This window comes from Peromyscus maniculatus, chromosome 16, assembly GCF_049852395.1.
Source record: "Peromyscus maniculatus bairdii isolate BWxNUB_F1_BW_parent chromosome 16, HU_Pman_BW_mat_3.1, whole genome shotgun sequence".
NCBI lineage: Eukaryota > Metazoa > Chordata > Mammalia > Rodentia > Cricetidae > Peromyscus > Peromyscus maniculatus.
The window spans coordinates 7,808,421-7,828,231 of record NC_134867.1 but is presented as its reverse complement, the minus strand read 5'-3'; the positions used below and the strand labels follow the sequence as shown (position 1 = coordinate 7,828,231).

At 39.9% G+C, this 19,811-nt stretch overlaps 1 protein-coding gene across 5 annotated transcripts in view; it reads left to right on the top strand.

Moving 5' to 3' along the window:
* The window catches only part of Hace1 (HECT domain and ankyrin repeat containing E3 ubiquitin protein ligase 1), a 112,780-nt gene extending 94,996 nt beyond the window's left edge, over positions 1 to 17,784 (top strand). For all 5 annotated transcript variants that reach the window (XM_076552346.1, XM_076552343.1, XM_076552342.1 and 2 more), the window contains 4 exons: positions 4,360 to 4,458; positions 4,733 to 4,803; positions 15,456 to 15,569; positions 16,946 to 17,784. In XM_076552346.1, the coding sequence (XP_076408461.1) occupies positions 4,360 to 4,458; positions 4,733 to 4,803; positions 15,456 to 15,569; positions 16,946 to 17,048 (387 nt within the window). In that variant the 3' untranslated portion in view covers positions 17,049 to 17,784. The remainder of the gene's footprint in view (positions 1 to 4,359; positions 4,459 to 4,732; positions 4,804 to 15,455; positions 15,570 to 16,945) is intronic.
* The last annotated feature ends 2,027 nt before the right edge of the window (positions 17,785 to 19,811 follow it).

Here is a 19,811-nt window from a genome sequence, read left to right as displayed (position 1 = left end):
TAATCAGGTCATGAGGTGTGGTGACAGGTGCCTTTACCTGCTTGGCTATCTCTCCAAATTTCTGTTGTAAATGTAGGTATTTATAGCTGTCAACTTCTCTCTTAGGACTGCTTTAATTTATCTTGCAGGTTTTGGTGTGCTTTGTGTTCTTTTTCTTTCAATTCTAGGAAGTTTTTTTCTTTAATGATTCATTCATTATTTAGTAGTACGTTGTTTAATCTCCCTGAGTTTGTATAGTTTCCCTTGCAGCTTTATTCTGTTGTGGTCAGATAGAATGGAAGAAGTTAGTTTAGTTTTGTGTGTATTTGTTGAGACTTGCTTTGTGTCCTAACATGATCTACCTTAGAGAAAGTTGAGTGGACTGCTGAGGAGACTGTGTATGCCTCAGTCAGTGTTGGGGACACATGTTCTGTAGTCCACCTGCTCTATGATGTCATGTGATTCTAATGTTTCTGGTGTGCTTCTGCTCTGTTGATAGCAGTGCTACATACCCAGCCCCAGGGGAGAGTTTTCCTTTTTCCCTTTCTGCTGTTGCCCTGAGTGCGGCTCTTTTCCCTAGCTGTTTAGAATGTCCCTGACTTTTCTACTGCCTCCCCCATACCCCGCTTTTCCCCAGCTTACTTTCTTGTGCCTTTGGCCAAGTGTTCCTGAATGTTGCCTGCGCTGTTGGGTTTGGCAGGTTTACCTGTTTTGAAAATAAGTGAAAAACAAACAAAAACTACCTCAGCCTTTTTTGGTGAAACTCGTACATATTTTTGCACATAATTATAACTCACTGAACAGTCTTTACTATGTCGGTTTCCTTTTGTCGTTAGTACTCTTGAACACCGATGGGGTCTTCACAGTTCAAGACTGTTTGAACTAGCTGTGCTCTAACTCTTGTAGTTTCTCTTTATGAGAGTGTGTGCACATGTTCTGTGTACATGGAGTTCTCATCATAGAACAGGGTCATGCTACACCAAGAAAGGAAACTTTTTATAATTTTGTGTACTTACTTAAGGATTCAGATTTGATATTAGAACTCTTAGTGAGGAGAAAGCATATAGTAGCTCCAATATCCTATCATCAGTCCCTGTGGGTAGAGAGTGCAAGTGGAGATGAATGTCAGATTGAAAGCAATAACAGGTTATCCCTAGGACATACGTAACACAATTCCACTTAGAAGCCTCATGCCAGATGTTGGCATGGCCATCCTCCCATATTGCGCTGCCTTTATCATACCTGAATATCAAAACTCCGAGTCAGAGGAATTTTAGGCAATCTAATTTCTATGACTCATGTTCCATTAGTGTAGCCTTTATAATATGTAGATTACATCTAGTTCTAACAGTTGTTTTGTATGTGCATCTGTGAGTATTCACACACATTTGTAGTTTTTATTTGTGTTTGGAGACAGGGTTTCATGTAGCCCAAGCTGGAGTCAAATTTGCTGTTTAGCTGAGGATGACTTTGAACTTATAAATCATCTTGCCTCCACCTCCAAAGAGCTAGGACTACAGGTGTAGGCCACTTTGTTGTATTTTAAAACGTTCAATTTTTTTATTATATTAAAAATAAATAATTCCCTAGGTGTGGTGGTGCATGTCTTTTAATCCTAGCACTCTGTGAGTTCAAGGCCAGCTAGGGCTACACAGTAAGACCCTGTCTTACTCCCGCCCCACCCCCAAAAGAACCCTCAAAACAATCTTGTTTAAAAAAGGAAGAGATTAATTGGAACTTAGAGTACTTTTGCTATATGTACTCTATTGTGAATTTCTCTTTTGTTATTTGTCATCTTAACTTTTCCCTTAGTTATAAGGAATTAAAAGATAAATTTTTAAATGTCACCACTCTAGAGGTGGTGGGAGCTGGGAGAATGGAGCCCCCAAATGAGGTGGATAAAATCTGGTGCAATAGCCAGTTTGATTCAGAGCATCAGACGATTTATAGTCTGAGGGTTAAGTGTACATGAGTAAAGTGGGCAGTCACAGATCCCACGTGGCAGGTGAGTTGCACGTGGTAGATAAGCCACATGCAGCAAAGACTTTTCCATAAAGGCATATAAACAAGTAACAGCAGGCACTTGGAACAGATAAGCTGAAGTAAGTTCACCCTTCCCGCTACACCTGGGAGGGCCATGAAAATGCATACCAGAACAGGTCTGTGGTTTTGCAGAAACTGACGTCGCAAGACTCTTGTCTTGGTTTCTTGGAGTTTTCTCACAAGCATTCAGAAATCTCCATATATAGCTCCCTTCTTGGACTATGTTCTGACAATAAAATAATCAAGCAATGTCTATTAAGTGTGTAAAACAAAAACAGAACAAAACAAAAAAACCCATGCTACCTTTAATTCTTGCGTGGAGACAAGAGGCCAATGGATGTCTGTGAGTTCCAGGCCAGTCTGGTCTACACAGTGAGACTCTGTCTCAAAAAAAAAGTTTTTTTTTTCTCTCCTTAAATTACAACAAATGTGATATTCATAAAAGAGTTCAAATTTTTTAAGAGTGCAGTTGTAATAATTATTTCATAATTTTATTCATAATAATTTTGGAATTTTATTCATAATTATAAAAGAATAATGATATTAAAAGCTTATCTTTAGTCTGAAAGGGAAGATGATTAAACTCATGAATTCTAAGAAACATGTAAAATTCATTTCCATGCTCTTTTGCAGATCTGTGTCAGCCTACCAGGGAGCAGAGTTTTCTCAGGGGGTTCAAGTAAAGGAGTCCCTTAACAAAGGGACTATTATAGCAGTGCTTATAAGGAATAAAGAAGATCTGGCAATAGTGGGAAGCCTTTGTTGTGGCTGCTGTTGAAAGAGACGGGTAGAAGAATTGTCGTGAAGGGCCCTGTGTGAGAGTGATTGCCAAGGAGAGGCTCTGTGGTACTAGTTACAGTCTAAGAGACAGCATTACTACAAAACTATAGTGCTGAAGCAAGAGGGGAGCAGAGATCTCCTAACCTGTGGGCCTACCTGCTCTTCAGTGGCCAGACGCTTCCCCAAAGGAAGAGAGCCAGTCTGCAGAGAGGAGCCTAGAGAGTGTATCAGGAGTGCCCAAAAGAACCACTCATGCAACTGGCAAGGAGAACTGTGGATACTCACCGACAGTTCTAAATCATGTGGTCTTGGGATGAAAAGTCTCTTAGACAAGAGACTTTGTTTATGTGGGCTATTATACCAGTGGCTGATTGCTGCATTTGAAATTAAATTAGAACTGAGAAGTGCTTTATTAGTTATATTAACACAAATAACGTATTTATTTATTTATTTAGAAATTTAGAAATTAAAACTATTCTAAGAACAGAACAAAAATAGTGAGAAAAGTGACCCTAGTTTTGTAAATTTGTGATACCTGGCTAAACAAACCATAGATTATCTGCTTCCATTACAATCAGTTGCACTTCCTTATTTGGTTGAAGTAGATGAAGAAAATCCAGTTTTACATGGAAAGTGTGAAAGAGACTCTTACTGACCTATTGAGTAGATTTCAAAACTCCTCAAGGTTCTCAGACATTGTTAGTTTATAGAGCATAGACTGCTCTAGTTCTTACAAGTCATGACTTTGAAGTCTTTCCCTCACCTCACTGAGGTTTCCAACCGTGAAACATGGACTGGTTCACATACACAGGTGCTCTCTTTGTTCCTTTCCCCTTGGAACACTTGATGAGTATTTGGGCTTTCTTGATTGACTTTAGTTATGTGGTGTAGATTTGTGTGTTTGATGGTACTTAGGAAGACTGAGGATGTTGCTTTGTGGTTGTGTGCTTGCCTAGTATATACAAGGCCCCCAGGATGCATGCCTAGCACTGCGAACAAAGCCACTTAGAAAATACTGCTTTTTTTTTATTACATTGGAGAAAATTGACTTCAGAAGATATGAATTACTCCAAATAGAATTCATGAGGCTGAATCCTTTTTTTAATAAAGAAAAAAATGATTATTTGTTGATAAACTTTCCATTTGTTTACTATTCAGGCTTTTGTTGTCACTTTCATGTTGAGAATATGATCTAGTGTAATTTAACATATTTTGTAAAGAATATAAAAATAAAGTGAACCAGAAGGAATGCTTACAGAATTGTTGCACATAGAAATTTTGTTGTGTATGTTTACTCTAAATATCCAAGCTGCCACCCTTTTTATGTTTTATATTGTATCAAGTGGATCCATCCCCTCATGTCACATTTAAAATATCAAGAACCATGGAGGGTTCTTTCTTATGTAGTGCTTATTATTGATGACATGTAGAAATGGTCACAGAAATGAACCGGGTTTATATGGGATTCGTTTCTAATTAAGGCAAATTTACTGTTTAAATGGAATGACTTTTTTTCCCCAAAGAAGATTAATGAAATATTTTTCTTCTTCCCTTAAGGAGCTACTGCTTTCTGGCATGCCAGAAATTGATGTGAATGACTGGATAAAAAATACAGAATACACAAGTGGCTATGAGAGAGAAGATCCAGTCATTCAGGTAACACCCCTCTGGAGCTTAGAATGAAGTTATGTTTGCCATTTAATTTTGTAAGCTCTCAGTTCTGTTGGATGGGAATACATATCCATTAACAAAATAAAGATTTTGCATAAATTCTTCTTTGGGGGATATTGCATATGAAAGTCTTATGTGAAATCATCTTTGATAAATGAGTTTCAGAGAATGAAATGTGCTTTATGAATATTGCATGGTCTCTGTTTCTAATAAGTCTACATTTGCTCTGAAATAGCTAAATTGTGGTTATTTTTGGTAGTGGTTCTGGGAAGTTGTGGAAGACATCACTCAAGAAGAGCGAGTTCTTCTTTTGCAGTTTGTTACTGGCAGGTAAGAAGTGCTTTTATGATAACATTGAAAGAATTATTGTATTGCATTTCTAATGACCAAGACAGTAATCACAGAAAACCAACCAAAATGAAGAACCAATACTCTGAATTTGTTTCTTACACCTCTGTCCATATTTTAGGTATTAAACAAATGATTATTTACATATTGAAAGAAGAAATCATTTATAGTAGTACTACATCTCTAATATATTTCAGAAACTTTAATTTTTTAATATATTTTATGTTTTTGGTTAGTTTAACAGTAAAGGCACTCAGTTTGTGTGGTCACACATGAACACGCACAGTCTCTCTGATTCACACTCAGTTTGAATTTCTATTGTGTGACAAAATACCATGACCAGAAAGCAAGATGGGGAGGAAAGGGTTTATTTGGCTGAAATGTCTACATTGTAGTCCATCATTGAAGGAAGTTAGGACAGGAACTCAAAGGGGGCATGAATCCAGAGGCAGGAGCAGATGCAGAGGCCTTGAGGGTGCTGCCCTTGCTCCACATGGCTCTCTCAGCCTGCTTTCTATACAGCCCAGATCTTCCTTCCTACCCTCAAAGTGGGCTGTGTCTTCCACAGCCATCATTAATCAAGGAAATATCCCACAGACTTGCCTACAGGCCAGTTTGATGGAGGCATTTTTCTTAATTGAAGTTCCCTCTTCACAGATGACCTAATTGATAAAAAACCAACCAGCACAAGTGTGAATCTATATAGTATATATGTAGTTTTTAAAAGACCATTATTTTCTTATTTTAAAAGTATTATACAACCATTTTAGACAATTGGAAAATGGAGAACATGAAAGAAAATGAAGTTCCCATCAGGTAATCTCAATCCAGAGGTGGCCACACTGATCCATTTGTTCCATGATCCATCTTTAAGCCATATAAAAGAAAACTAGTTGAAGTCATTCTTTAATCAGGTTTTATTAAATTAGTAAGACATGACAGTTGACAGATTATAGACTAAAGATATGAAAGAAAACCTTGTTAAAATTTTTTTGCCTTTGAGTGTTAAATATTCAGAGATTTTGAATAATTTAATTAAAATAATTAAGCATTATATTTTTAAGGCTAGATAATTTATATAGATAAACCAAAAAACAAAATAAACAACCTAATCACCTCTAATCTCAATCCCTAAAGATAACCAGTTAATTTTTACGTTACCATTCTATATATGTAAATTTTAATTTTTTAAATCATGTTTCTTGTTTTATAACTTTTTGAAATTTTCATTGTTTCTTTTATAGATTTATTCAGTTTTAATAGCTTGTGTGTTCTTAGGTCTTAAACTTTATTAGTAAAGCTTCCTGTTTCATATAATGCTATAAAAATTAAGAAATTCTAATATATGTATTTATATAGGATGATGTTAATTTGGGAAGATTGGTATAAGATTATGTTGGACTGGGAATGTAGCTGAATGGTAGGAATGTCCAGTGAGCACATAGAAATTCCTCAGCACAACACTACAGAAAACAAGAGGATGTTCATTTTTATACCTCAGTCTCTGTAATAGTTCACTTACCTTTCAGAAAGGTGTTGTTGGGGAATGAGAACTCAGTCCCCCCACCTTTTTTTTTTTTTTTTTGGTTTTTCGAGACAGGGTTTCTTGCGCCTTTCCTGGAGCTCACTTGGTAGCCCAGGCTGGCCTCAAACTCACAGAGATCCGCCTGGCTCTGCCTCCCGAGTGCTGGGATTAAAGGCGTGCCCCACCACCGCCCAGCCAGTTCTCCCTTTTCCCCTTGGCTAGGCAGGAGATTGAGTTCCCTTCCTCCCTTCATTTATTTGAGACAGGGTTCCACTGTGTAGCTCTGGCTATCCTGGAACTCACTCTATAGACCAGGCTGGCCTCAAACTCACAGAGATCCACCTGCCTCTGTCTACCAAGTACTGGGATTAAAGGTGTGCACCACCACTGCCCAGCTCAAACTTTTTTTGTTTTGTTTTTATCAACACAATATGTGTTCATTTGAACTTTTTTATTGTATAATTTTTTGTATAATTTCAGTTCCTGTCTTATTTTTGCTTATTACTCCAGTCATTAAAAAATTAGCATTAAGCATCTTTGTAATAGATTGACATTAGTTGTGCATATGTTTTTGTGAATTTATCATTTTTCTTTTGACTTTAACATACAGGGTCTTAAAGTATTTAATTTTATAAACTGAAAACATTAAATTACTGTTAGCAAATTATCAGTGCTTTATATAAATCCTTTATTCTCAAGATTATATTTTTTAAGTGTGTGTGTATATATATATATATATATATATATATATAAAATGTTTGTGTTGTGTATGTATGTGTGTGTTCTGTGTGCACTTCTTTGTATGGGCACACATTCACATCAGCATTTGTGTGTGGAGATCAGAAGTCAATAGCAGCTGCCTTCTTTTATTGTTCTTCATCTTATTTTTTGCCATGTTTTCCCAGTGAGCCTGGGGGGCACTGATTGGCAGTGAGCTCAGGGATCAGCCTGTCTCCACTTCCACAGCACCAGCAGTTCAGATGTGCCACTGTGCCCTGCTTTTATGTGAGTGCCAGGAATTTGCACTTTGGTCCTTGTGCTTAGGCAGGCAGCAAGCACTCTATCAACTAAGCCTCCTCCCCACCCCATCTACATTTTATGTTAGCTGTTTAATTTTTACATCCCCCCTTTTTAAAAACTTAATTTTAATTTAATTTGTTTTTCAGGTTTCCCCCTAACCCCTAAATGGCTTGTCTCTTTCATTACTTTCCTCCTCTGTCCCGCCCCCTGTTGGTTGTTTTTGCTCTTTTTAGGGGGCTCACTACCCAGCTCCCAAATAAGTCACACGTGGAGACTTATTCTTAATTATGAATGCCTGGCCTTAACTTGACTTGTTTCTTGCCAACTTTCCTTAGCTTAAATTATCCCTCTTGCCCCCGAAGCTTTGCCCATTCTCTTACTTTTGTAAATCTTACTCTTACTCCATGGCTGGCTGTCTGGCCCCTGGAGTCTTCCTCCTTCTCTGGCTACTTCTTCTTTCCTCCTAGTAGTACTACATCTCTAATATATTTCAGAAACTTTAATTTTTAATATATGCTATATATATTTAATATATAATTATATATATAATTATATATTATAAGAAAGAACGCCAGACCTGAAGCGGGACAGAACAAACGGGGAAAGATTCATAGAAAAGCACAAGAAACAGACACTGACATCTCCATTCCCCCACACAGACAATCCATAGAAACAGAACTGGAAACCATGATATATAACCTTACAGGTTAAAAAGACCTGATAATATAAGATAAAGAACGTATAAAATATTATTGAATTGGCCATGGGACATACCCTTCAGTGTGGTTTGTATACCCAGTGAGACTCCATTAGAGAAAACTAATTTTCCCTTTGCAGGTGGTTGTCAATTGAAGATAGCTTCTGGGTTTGGGATGGGGATCGTGTCTACTTACTCCTGCAGCACTGGGACCCCATCTGGCATAGACCTGTGCAGGCCTTGTGCATGTGACATCAGTCTCCGAGTTCCTATGTGTCTACAATGTTGTGTCTAGAAGACCTTGTTTCCTTGGTGTTCTTCATTCTCACTGACTCTTACAGTCTTTGTGCCTCCTCTTCTGCAGTTCCCTAAACCCTAAAGGAAGGGAGTTGATGGTTAGGACTGAATGTTCCAAGGTCTCTCACTCTCTACACATTGTCCCTTTGTTCCCATCTACTGCAGACGGAAGCTTCTCTGATGATGGCTGAGTAAGACACTGATCTATGAGTCTAGCAGAATGTTAGGAGTCATTGAACTACTTACTGTGTTCCTTTGGCAGAACTGTAGTGTTTGGGTTTCTTCTAGGTCCATGACCTCTTGGTCTCAGGTTGTTGGTGCCCTGAGCAGTGTTGGCCATGGGTTCTATCCTATGGACTGGACCTTAAGTCCAGTCAGTGACTCAGTACTCTCACGCCTGTGCCGCCATTGCCCCAGTGTGTTGTGCAGGCAGGTTACAGATCCAGGGGTTGTAGCGTGGTTAGTGTTTACCCTTCTCCTCTGGTAGTGTGCAGAGTCCCTTTCAATACCATAAATACTAGTCAGTAGGGATGAAGGCTTTAGGTAGGCACCGGCTCAGCTTGTCCGTGGTCAAGCTGTTGGGTCGGTGTCCTCTTACTGTCAGTTTCTGGAGAGCAGCCGGTATGACTTGACAATAGCCTGGGTTGTTTGAGTGTTGCCATGGGACCCTTTGGCCAACAGCTTGATTAGATGTGGAACTGGAGATTCATTTGGTGGTGAGAGCTGTCTAGTAGGGCTTAGTCCCCGTGTTATTGGTGATCCCACTTAGGTTTCTTCCACATAGAGTTCCACTGTATTACGTTTCCATATGACCCTCCAATAGCCCTTAGTTTTAGTTTTCTCTTCTCGTATCCTCCCCACTTCCCCCTCCATTCCATTTGATCTCCCACCCCATCCATCCATAGCTGTCTATTCTTTTTCCCATTACTAGGGAGATTCACGCCTCCGCAGACCCTTACTCTATACCAGTGGTTCTCAACCTTCGTAATGCTGTGACCATTTAATGCAGTTCTTCATGTTGTGGTGACCCCTCCCCACCATAACATTGTTTTCATTGATACTTTATAACTAATTTTGCTACTGTTATGAACCATAATGTAAATATCTGTATTTTCTGATGGTCTTAGGTGACCCCTGCGAAAGGGTCATTTGGACTCCAAAGGGGTCGCAACCCAAAGGTTGAGAACCGCTGCTCTACATCTAACTTCTGTGGTTATATGGATTGGAGCCTGCTTATTGAGGAAGACTCAACTGCTAACATCAACATATAAGCAAATACATACCTTATTTATCTTTTTGGGTCTATTACATCACTCAGGATGATATTTTCTAGCCCCATCCATATTGTGGGATATTACTTTAACTATGTAAAGGTTTGTTACATTTGTTTATGCTGCATTTGTTTAATTACGTAAAGGTGTGCTGCTGTTTTACCTTGCCTGCCTAAAGCAGCTGATTGGTCTAATAAAAAGCTGAACAGCCAATAGCTAAGCAGTACAGGGATAGTCAGGGCTGGCAGACAGAGAATAAATGGGAGGAGGAATCTAGGCTCAGGAGAGAATGAGAGAAGGGGAGAATGAGGGAGATGCCCAGGGCCAGCCAGGCATGAAGTAGGACATATAGAATGAAAGAAAGGAAAAAGCCCTGAGGCAAAACATAAATGAAAACAAATCAGGTTAATTTAAGTTATAAGAGCTAGTGTGATAGTCCTAAGATGAGACTGAGCACTCATAACTAGTAAGTCTGTATCATAGTTTGGGAGCTGGCTGGTGGCCCAAAAGAGAGCCTGATACAGGCTGTTTATCTGCACGTTTCATTATTTTAACAGTTGAGCAATAGTCCGTTGTATAAATGTACACACTTTCTTTATCCATTCCTCCTTTGATGAACATCTAGGTTGTTTCCAGGTTCTGGCTATTGTGAATAGAGCACCAATGAACATGGTTGAGCAGGTGTCTGTGTAATAGGATGTAGAGTCCTTTGGACATATGCCTGAGGATGGCCAAGTTAGATCTTGAGCTGGGTCTATTTCCAGCTTCCTGAGGAGCCACTACACTGATTACCATAGAGGGTGTACAAGTGTGCACTACCACAAACAACAGATGAGAGCTCCCCCTACCCCACATCCTTAACAGCATGAGCTGTCATTTGTTTTATTCATCTTGGCCATTCTAACATGAAATTTAAAAGTAGTTTTGATTTGCATTTCCCTGATGACTAAGGGTTTTGAATATTTCAGTGTAACTCAGCAATTTGTGTTTCTTCTTTTGAGAATTCTCTGTTTACATCTATACCCCACTTTTATTTTTATTTTTTTAAGAAATTTTTTTATTCATTTTACATACCAACCACAGATCCCCCTCTCATCCCTCCTTCCACTTCCCCTCAGCCTCCTCCCCCACACCTCTCACCCCTCCTCCAGAAGGGTAAGGCCTCCCATGGGGAGTCAGCAGAGCTTGTTACATTCAGTTGAGGCAAGACCATGCAGGTTCCACAACTGTCTGCTTAAAGTTCATGAGTTCCTACGAGCTTGGTTCATTTGTCTCTGTAGGTTTCCTCATCATGATCTTGACCCCCATTGCTCACAGAATCCCTCTTCCCTCTCTTTGACTGAACTCCCAGAGCTCAGCCTGGTGCTTGGCTGTGGCTCTCTGCATCTGCTTCCATCAGTTACTGGATGAAGGTTTTATGATGACAGTTAGGGTATTCACCAATCTGATTACTGGGGTAGGCCAGTTCAGGCACCCTCTCCACTATTGCTAGTAGTCTAAGCTGGGGTCATCCTTGTGGATTCCTGGGAATTTCCCTATCACCAAGTTTCTCACTTACCCCGTAATGTCTCCTTCTGTCAAAATATCTCTTCATTGCTCTCCTACTCCATCTCTGTTCCAGCTCGACCATCCCATTCCCTTATGTTCTCATCCCCATCCCTTACCCTCTGTTGCCCCTCTTGTCCCCAGTTCACTCATAGAGATCTCCTCTATTTCCCCTTCCCAAGGCGATCCATGTGTCCCTCTTAGGGTCCTCCGTGTTAGCTAGCTTCTCTGGAGCTGTGGGTTGTAGTCTGGTTATCCTTTGCTTCACATCTAGTATCCACTTATGAGTGAGTAGATAGATACCATGTTTGTCTTTCTGAGTCTGGGTTACCTCACTCAGGATGGTATTTTCTAGTTCCATCCGTTTGCCTGCAGATTTCATGATTGTACCCCATTTTTAAATTTTTTGTGGGGGGTGGGTCTTCAACTGAAACTTTACCTATTAAACACTACATTTATCTGTGGATGCCAGTATTGCCTCTACATTTTAGCCTTCGTAAAAATTGTGCCTGTGAACATGGATATAGAAATATTTCTTTGAGTCTTTGTCTATAGTTCTTTTGAATATAAGCTTAAAAATGGAATGCTGAATCATATTGTAGCCTTGCCTCCCTTTCTGAGACGGTGTGTCCGAGGATAGTGATACTGAAGTCTCTACTTGATCTTCCTGTCTCTACTTGGTGAGTGCTGGGAATGCAGGCATGCACTGCATGCCTCATTTTATGTGGTTCTGGGATCTGGCTCAGAGCTTGACTCATGCTTTTAACAAGCACCTTACCGAGGGAGCGCCATCCCCAGCTCTGGTTCTCTTCATAATTTTGAGGAATTGTCAAACTGTTTCTTACAGGGACTGAACTGTTGTCACCTGCGAGGTCTCCACATTTTTACTAGTACTTTGTTTAAAATGTAAACGACCATCTTACTGAGCGTGAACTGATGTTCTTTTGTAGCTTGGATTCCCATTTCCCTGAAGATTAATGATGCTGAGCTTCTTTCATGTGCTGAACTAGCTATATATCTTTGGAGGACCTAGTCCAGCCCCTTGATAATGTTAGGCAGCCTGGGTTTTGTTGTTAGGCATTCTTTAGGGATTCTGGGTATCAGTCCTTACCTGCTCTTACTCCCAGCAGATGATCCTCTGTATTTTCTTCTCATATTTTTATAGTTCTAATTATAAGGATGTTTAAGTCTTTGATCTGTCTTTAGCTAATCTTTCTATGAGGTATAAGTAATAGTCCAACTTCAATTAAAATTATTATAGCAAATAATCTAGCTGTTCCAACACATCTTGTTGAATGAGTGCTTTCCCCATTGAATTTTTTTTTTTTTGAGAATGAGAGGGGGCATTGAGACAGGTTCTCGTGGAAACCAGGCTGCCTTTGAATTCACTGTGTAGGTAAGGATGACCTTGGACTTCCTGATTCTCTTGTCTTCACATCCAGAGAACTGGGATTTCAGCCACTATGCCTGGTTATGTTTAGTATTGAGGCTTAAAAAAGGGTCTCCTGCATGCCTATTGCATGTTCTTGGCATTCTTGTCAAAGATGACTAGACGATGTTTGAAGGGACATATTTCTGGGTTGTTTTATTTATTGATCTATATGTCTGTCATAACACTCTTATGACTATACTTCCATGATAAATTTAAAATCAAACTGTGTTGCCAATCAACATTTTTTCTAATTGTGCTGAATTATATTGCTACTATGAGGACCAGGCTGATCTTGAACTTTAAGTTTCTTTTGCCTTATGTCTTATGCTCCTGAACAGCAAGGACTCAAGCAGCATGCACAGCCACCTGTATGCTGTGATTTGTGTATCAGAAAACCTTTTAAGTGTGGTCACATTTGGCTCACCTTAGATGTCCATTAAAAATAATTTTTTTAAAAATTGTGTGTGTAAAATGAAATTTTATTCAGCTACAAAGAAAGAAAATGAATCAATGACAAAAAGAAACTATCACATGACTTCTGTCATATGCAGAATCTAAATTTAAATTATGTATAAACATGTATGTATGTTGGCCATGAAATTAAAGAGTACTATGGGAGGAGAAGAGATGCAAGGAGAGAAGGGAAGCCAGAGAAGGCAGTAAAATTTATGTGTAACATGGAAGTGGGAGGCAGGGCTGTTGGGGAAATGAGGGGACAAGCAAGAAGAAGGGGGGTGGGAGGTATTGGGGAAAAGAATTATGAGGAGGCTGAATAAGAGCAAATATAATGAGATATGTATGAAAATGCTATAATGAAGCCCAGTGACTTTGTATGATAACAATTAAAAGATGTGAAAAAGTACACATTTAATATTTATACATTAAATGTGTATCATATTCTAATTTCCTCTAGAGGTACTGTAGCAGGTGCCATTGTAATTGAGTCATTTTTTTCCATTATTTTTTGTCATGCCATAGCTCTCACTCAGTCTTGTGTCTTCTGAGCAAGTACATTTCCATTGGCTACACCCCCAGCTCCAAGAGTAATTGTTTAAACACGACACATACATAGAGTAATTTAAAATAATTTATTTTAAACTGCATAGAAGTTGAAAAGTTGTAATTATACTTGGTATAGCTGTGTACCCAGGATTAAAAACTTTAGTTGGTGTATTATGCCTTAAATTTTGGCCTTCTTGTGGTCTTAAATTTTTTACACAACAGTTAAAAAATAATATTCGAGGGCAGGGGAGATGGATTGTGGTGAACTGCTTGCTATACAAGTGTGAGTACCTGAGTTTGGATCCTCAGAACCCACGTAGAAGCTGGGTGTGGTAGCGTGTGACATAAGCCTGGCACCAGTGGGCAGGGGCCAGTGCAGCGGAAGTGGTGAGCGTCAGGTTCAGTGGGAGAGTGTCTCAGAAATGAGGTGGAAAGAATAGAGGAGATGCCTGAAGTCACATCTGTGTCTACACCTACAACACAGGGTGAGCACACACATGAACCACACACAGTGTATGTTCACTCTTCTCCATATCTGGAAAGATGAATGCCAACTGCTTTGCCTGGGTATTTTTCACAAAGAAGGAAATCACTGGATTACAACATGTAAGGAGAAAGGGTTTATTTTCTCCACAGTTCCAGGAGGGGGACATCCGTCATGGTGGGGAAGGTGTGCATAGCAACAAACCGAGCAGGTACTGGGACAGGACAGGAAGTAGGGCCAGGTTATAAACCATCAGGACTGACCCTCACTGACAAACTTGCCCCAGCAAGGCTCTACCTCCTAAAGCGGTGGTTCTCAACCTTCCTAATGCTGTGACTTAATACAGTTCCTCATGTTGTGGTGACCCCCCACCATAAAATGATTTCACTGCTACTTCATAACTGTAATTTTGCTCCTGTTAGGAATCGTAGTGTAAATATCTGTTTTCGGGGGGTCTTAGGTGAACCCTGTGACTCATAGGTTGAGAACCACTGTCCTAAAGGTCCACAACACTCCCAAATAGTAATGCCAGCTGGGGACCAAGTATTCAACCTCATGAGTTTATAGAGGATATTCCACATTCAAACAACCACAATCCATTTATTCAGAAACATTTAGCAGCTATGAGTTGCCAGGCAGTTTTGCTAATCTCAAGGATATAAATCCCACTGATGGATGTAAAATAGGACGTGCTTGAGAGTTGTAGTTTAATAGGGAGGCACACAAAAGCCCTTTTGTCTTAGGGTTTCTGTTGCTGAGATAAATCACCATGACCTTAACCAACTTGGAGAGGAAAGGGTTTATTTTGCTTACATGTCCACGTTTGAGTCTGTCAGTGAAGAAGTTGGTACAGGAACCTGGAGGCAGGAGCTGATGCAGAGGCCATGGAGGAGCCCTGCTTGCTTAGCCTGCCGCCTTAGAGTGCCCTGTACCACCAGCCAAGGGGTGGCACTGCCCACAGCGAGTGGGCCCTCCCACATTAATCACTAATCAAGAAAGTGCACCACGGCTTGTCTACAGGATGGTGTGGTGGGGACATGTTCTCAATTGAGAGTCCTTCCAAAATGACTCCGCTGTGTCAAATTGACACAAAACTAGCTAGCACATTACCGTAAACGCAGTATGTAGCCAGTTAAAAGTATAGTTTAGCTGATGGAAGAATAGAGAGGTTTCTTCTTGCATGCTTACTAACTGACCGTAAAGTGGCAGCTAAGAATGAGGTGGGAGTTTTCAGACTGAAACGTGTCATTCAGTCATTGTTTTAGAGTGGACTGTTATTCTTACCTTAACACAGAACTTAACATGTGTCTGTCAGACTAAGATTTTCTTTCATGATCACAACTGATGATACACACTCTTAGTTCCAGGGTCCCGCATGGTGGTTTTGCCAATATTATGGGTGGAAGTGGTTTGCAAAACTTCACCATTGCTGCTGTGCCATATACTCCAAATCTTTTACCAACGTCCAGCACATGGTAAGTTAAACTAACTTATTTAAAGAAATTATGGAATATTGTTATTAATTTTAAATGATAAAGGTAATTGTTGTATTTTCTTTTTGATGGTTGAAGTGTTAAATTTATGCATATTTTACTGTATAGAGAAAAAGAAATGACCAAAGCCTTCAGTAGTTACATCCTGTTACTTTGTTATGCAACCTTGAGAAGGTTATTCTTTTTTTACTTCATTCAAATATAAAATGCATAATTTCCCTCTTCCTCTTCCTCCTATTCCTCATATACTCCCCTTTCCCTCCCAAATTCATGGAGCCTCTTTAATGTTGTTGTATACACATAGAAATGAATAAATAGAAGACTACAACCTAATGAGTGTGCTCTTGATTTTATGCATGTTTCTAGGGTTCACTATTGGTATTGGAAAACCAGCCAGGGGCGCATCCCTGGGGAAGACTGACTCTCCCTCTCAGCAATTGTTATTTGCTTGTAGCTCTTCATCTAGGGGCGGGGCCCTGGGAGATTTCCTCTACTTGGGATGCCAGCTGTTGGTGGAATTGTTCTGGTCTTGCTTAGGCAGCCATGTTGTTGAGATTCGTGACAGGCTGCTTCCTTGTCGTGGCTCTGTGTCACAGTCGTACAGCAGATCTCCTGGCTCCTCTGTCTCTTACAGTCTTTGTACGCCCTCTCCCTTGATGTGCCCTGAATCCTGGGTGCAGGAACTGTGCCGTAGATGCATCACTTGGGGCTGACTGCCCAGTCAGTTGTTCCCTGCACTTTGACTATGGCTTTCTGTAATGGTCTCCATCTGCTGTCAAAAGAGGTCCTCACTCACCTGTGTCTGTGCCATGTGTGTTGGCTGTGGTTCCTGGTAGAAACAAGGTCTAGGGTCTCAGTGCCTTCCCATGGTGGCAAGACCACGGGAACCCTGGCTGCCTGCCACACGTGGCCTGCTGTAATCCTGGAATGAAAGGAAGATTTCACCCATCATCTCTCCTCGGGATTTTGGGCCTGCAAATGAATCAGTGGTTGCGTAGTTTTGCTCCTCTTCTAGTAGGGAAAGTTCGGGAGGGAGGCACAGACTACCTGAAACTTACTGAAGATGGCTGAAGTTAAAATGCCGTATCAGTTGCATCGGCATTTCATGGATACCGCCCTGGTACTTGTTGTAAGTGAAAATGGGTTTTCGTGCACTGCGTTTGCATTCTGAGAGGAGCTGCTCTGCAGCAGTTTCTTCCTTCCTTTTTAAATACCACTTCAGGGCTTTCCAATTTCAATGCAAATTTGAGAGAGTGGTTTTATGTTAATTATGAGCAGTGTTTTTACTGCTAGATAAAACAACGAGAAATGTCAGAGATTCTCCGTTTAATGGGGCTCTTTTTTTTTTTTTTTTTAAGCATCAATATGCTCAAGTTACCTGAATACCCAAGTAAAGAAATCCTCAAGGACAGACTCCTCGTGGCACTGCATTGTGGCAGCTATGGTTATACGATGGCATGACGACGTCTGGAGAACTCACCCGACACTGGTGCGCAGGCCGGAGTGCCAGGAGTCTGTTAGGGAACTGTCAACAGAAAAGGAGCCTCAGTGCAGCCCACAGGCAGAGCTCCTGTTTAAAATTCATAAAGGATCGGGTTTCTACTATATATTTCTTTTCCCTGCTTTGTTTTTCTCTGTTTGTGTTATAATTAGAATATATAATTAGAATCATAGTAGACTTCATTTTAAAAAATGCTAATTGGAAGTAGAAACTTTTTTTTCTAAGTTTCTTTAATCTTATCCAAAACTGTATTAAGGCAAAACCTTTTTCTACATTCCACCTTTGCTGTGAACCTGTCTCGTTTAAAGGGTATTTTCTGCATATTATAGGAGGCCATCCAGCGGGTTTGTTCCATTGCATGTAAAGTACCATTTATATTTTGGAAAACTCTTGTATAGAATGGATTAATTTAGATTGTGTAAAGCCACAAATATGTATTTTCCCACACTATACTTATATTGCAATGGGTTTTATTTTTTGTTGTTGATTAGCTTTTTAGTATTTTGATATATGATGTTAAATTTAGACTGGTGTGACTAACTGGATAAAGTGACATCTAATTTATATATTAAAGCTTATACTATATGAATTGTTTGCATCTTTCTGTGCTCAGTTTCATGTATATATAGTGTGTGGTGTCAGTTTTTCATATGCCTTAATTTATAATGAAAATAAAACTGAAATATATTTATTATACTTCTCTTCATTATTTGATCTAAGCTTGATGACACATTTGAAGAAGTAATATAAGGTGCAGATTATAATTTAAATATGTAATGTTTTCTTAAGTTTGGTTAAGAAATGGTTAAAATGCTATGTTTAAGTGATATCTGTGGACGGGCATTTTGGCAAAGACACACTGGCCCAGTTAGAGCATGAGTAGTAGTAGCCTGACTTGAAGGGGGTAGGAACACACATACAGATGAGATGGTGCAGGTGTTCCTGATGTCTAGAACTCTGACTGGGAACACCTAAAAGACCTGGCGGCGTCACATTTCTCACATGAGCGGCCAGTGTTATTTGCGCAGTGATATTTGAGAGAGAGATACATTGAAAGTAGTAAATTAAAACCCAAAATTCACACACACAAAAATTTATCATTTGGGGTCTTTTTAAAATTTTTTTTTTAATATAAGAAAATAACTGCATTAAAAGGAAATTTCTTAAACTTATAAGTAGTTCTAAAATTAAGATTCAAATACTTTATTTTTTCTAATTACAGAAAAGGCCACTACCTTGTTAAAAAGAACATTATAACAGACCTAGCTTTTGAGACTGTAACTGACTTTTGTGATTCTAAAATCCAGCAGTTCTCAGCACCAGGACATAGACCAACAGCTCTGGTTTGGTCTCTACATGATGCTGTGGTTGGAATCTCATTCCTTACAGCTCTACGTTTACTGTGTGGAATAATGTTGTAGAGTGTTATTTTAAAGTGTGTTACTTTTGTTTATGTTGCATTTTGTTTTTTCGAGACAGAGTTTCTATGTGTAGTTTTGGTGCCAGCCTGGATCTCGCTCTGTAGACCAGGCTGGCCTTGAACTCATAGAGATATGTCTGTCTTTGCCACCCGAGTGCTGGGATTAAAGGCGTGTGCCACCACTGCCTGGCATGTTACATTTGTTTAACTCAGTGAAGCTGTATTACTGTGCCTGTCTAAAACACCTGATGGTCTAATAAAGAGCTGAACGGCCAATAGCAAGGCAGGGGAACGGATAGGTGGGGCTGGCAGGCAGAGAGAATAAATAGAAGGAGAAATCTGGGAGGAGAGAGATCTAGGAGCAAAAGAAAGGAGGATGCAAGGGGCCAGCCACCCTTCTACACAGCAAGCCACAGAGTAAGAGAACAAGAAAAGCCCAGAGGCAAAAGGTAAACGGGATAAGTTAAGTTAAGGAAAACTGGCTGGAAACTAAGCCAAGGTAAGGACGGGCATTCATAAGTAATAATAAACCTCTGTGTGTGATTTATTTGAGAGCTGGGTGGGGGCCCCCCAAAAAAGAATAAAAATGACAACAGGATAGTTTAAGCTTCTGGCCACCCACAGTTGACCACAGCTCTCCTGCTCTGCTGCAGGGGTGAGCTCTTAAACTGGGGTTCTGTTGTTTGTATCCTAAATAAGGGTACTGTTGTCTATATGAAATTGGGGTGCAAATTATGTGGGATCACAAGCTGGATATAGTCTAATCATTTCTCCCTCTTAGCTCACTATTCTGAGAGATAGACTAAAACTTTGAGGCATTGGTATCTGTGTGACTTATTTGATCTTAGTGTGGAATCCACAAGTCAGCATCACAGGAATCGAGTAAGGGAACATACTCAGTTGTCAGTTGAATAGTACTCTTGCTGATGTAGGTGAAGTGAGGATGCGCAGCAGTCAGTGAATGCAAACCTTTAAGATGTGAGAGGGTGCAGTTTAGGGGACTAATGTGGGGAATAATCCTGAAAGACTAACGCTTACTTGACGAGAGTAAAGTGAACCATTCAGCATCAACATAGACAGCTGAACAGTGTCTGAATCAATCTGCTCTATACAGATGCGATGGTGTTATGGTAAAAACATCTTATGGAATATTAGGGCTGAAATGGTGAGTTTGGGAATGCTGTGGAGGTACATAAGTGCTCGCTGTTGGATGTGAGAGAGCCTGGCTGACCAGGTGAGAAAAGGATGGGGCTGTCAGAAAAACCAAGCCCTTTGCAGCATCCAGCTGTTTCCCATGAAGCCC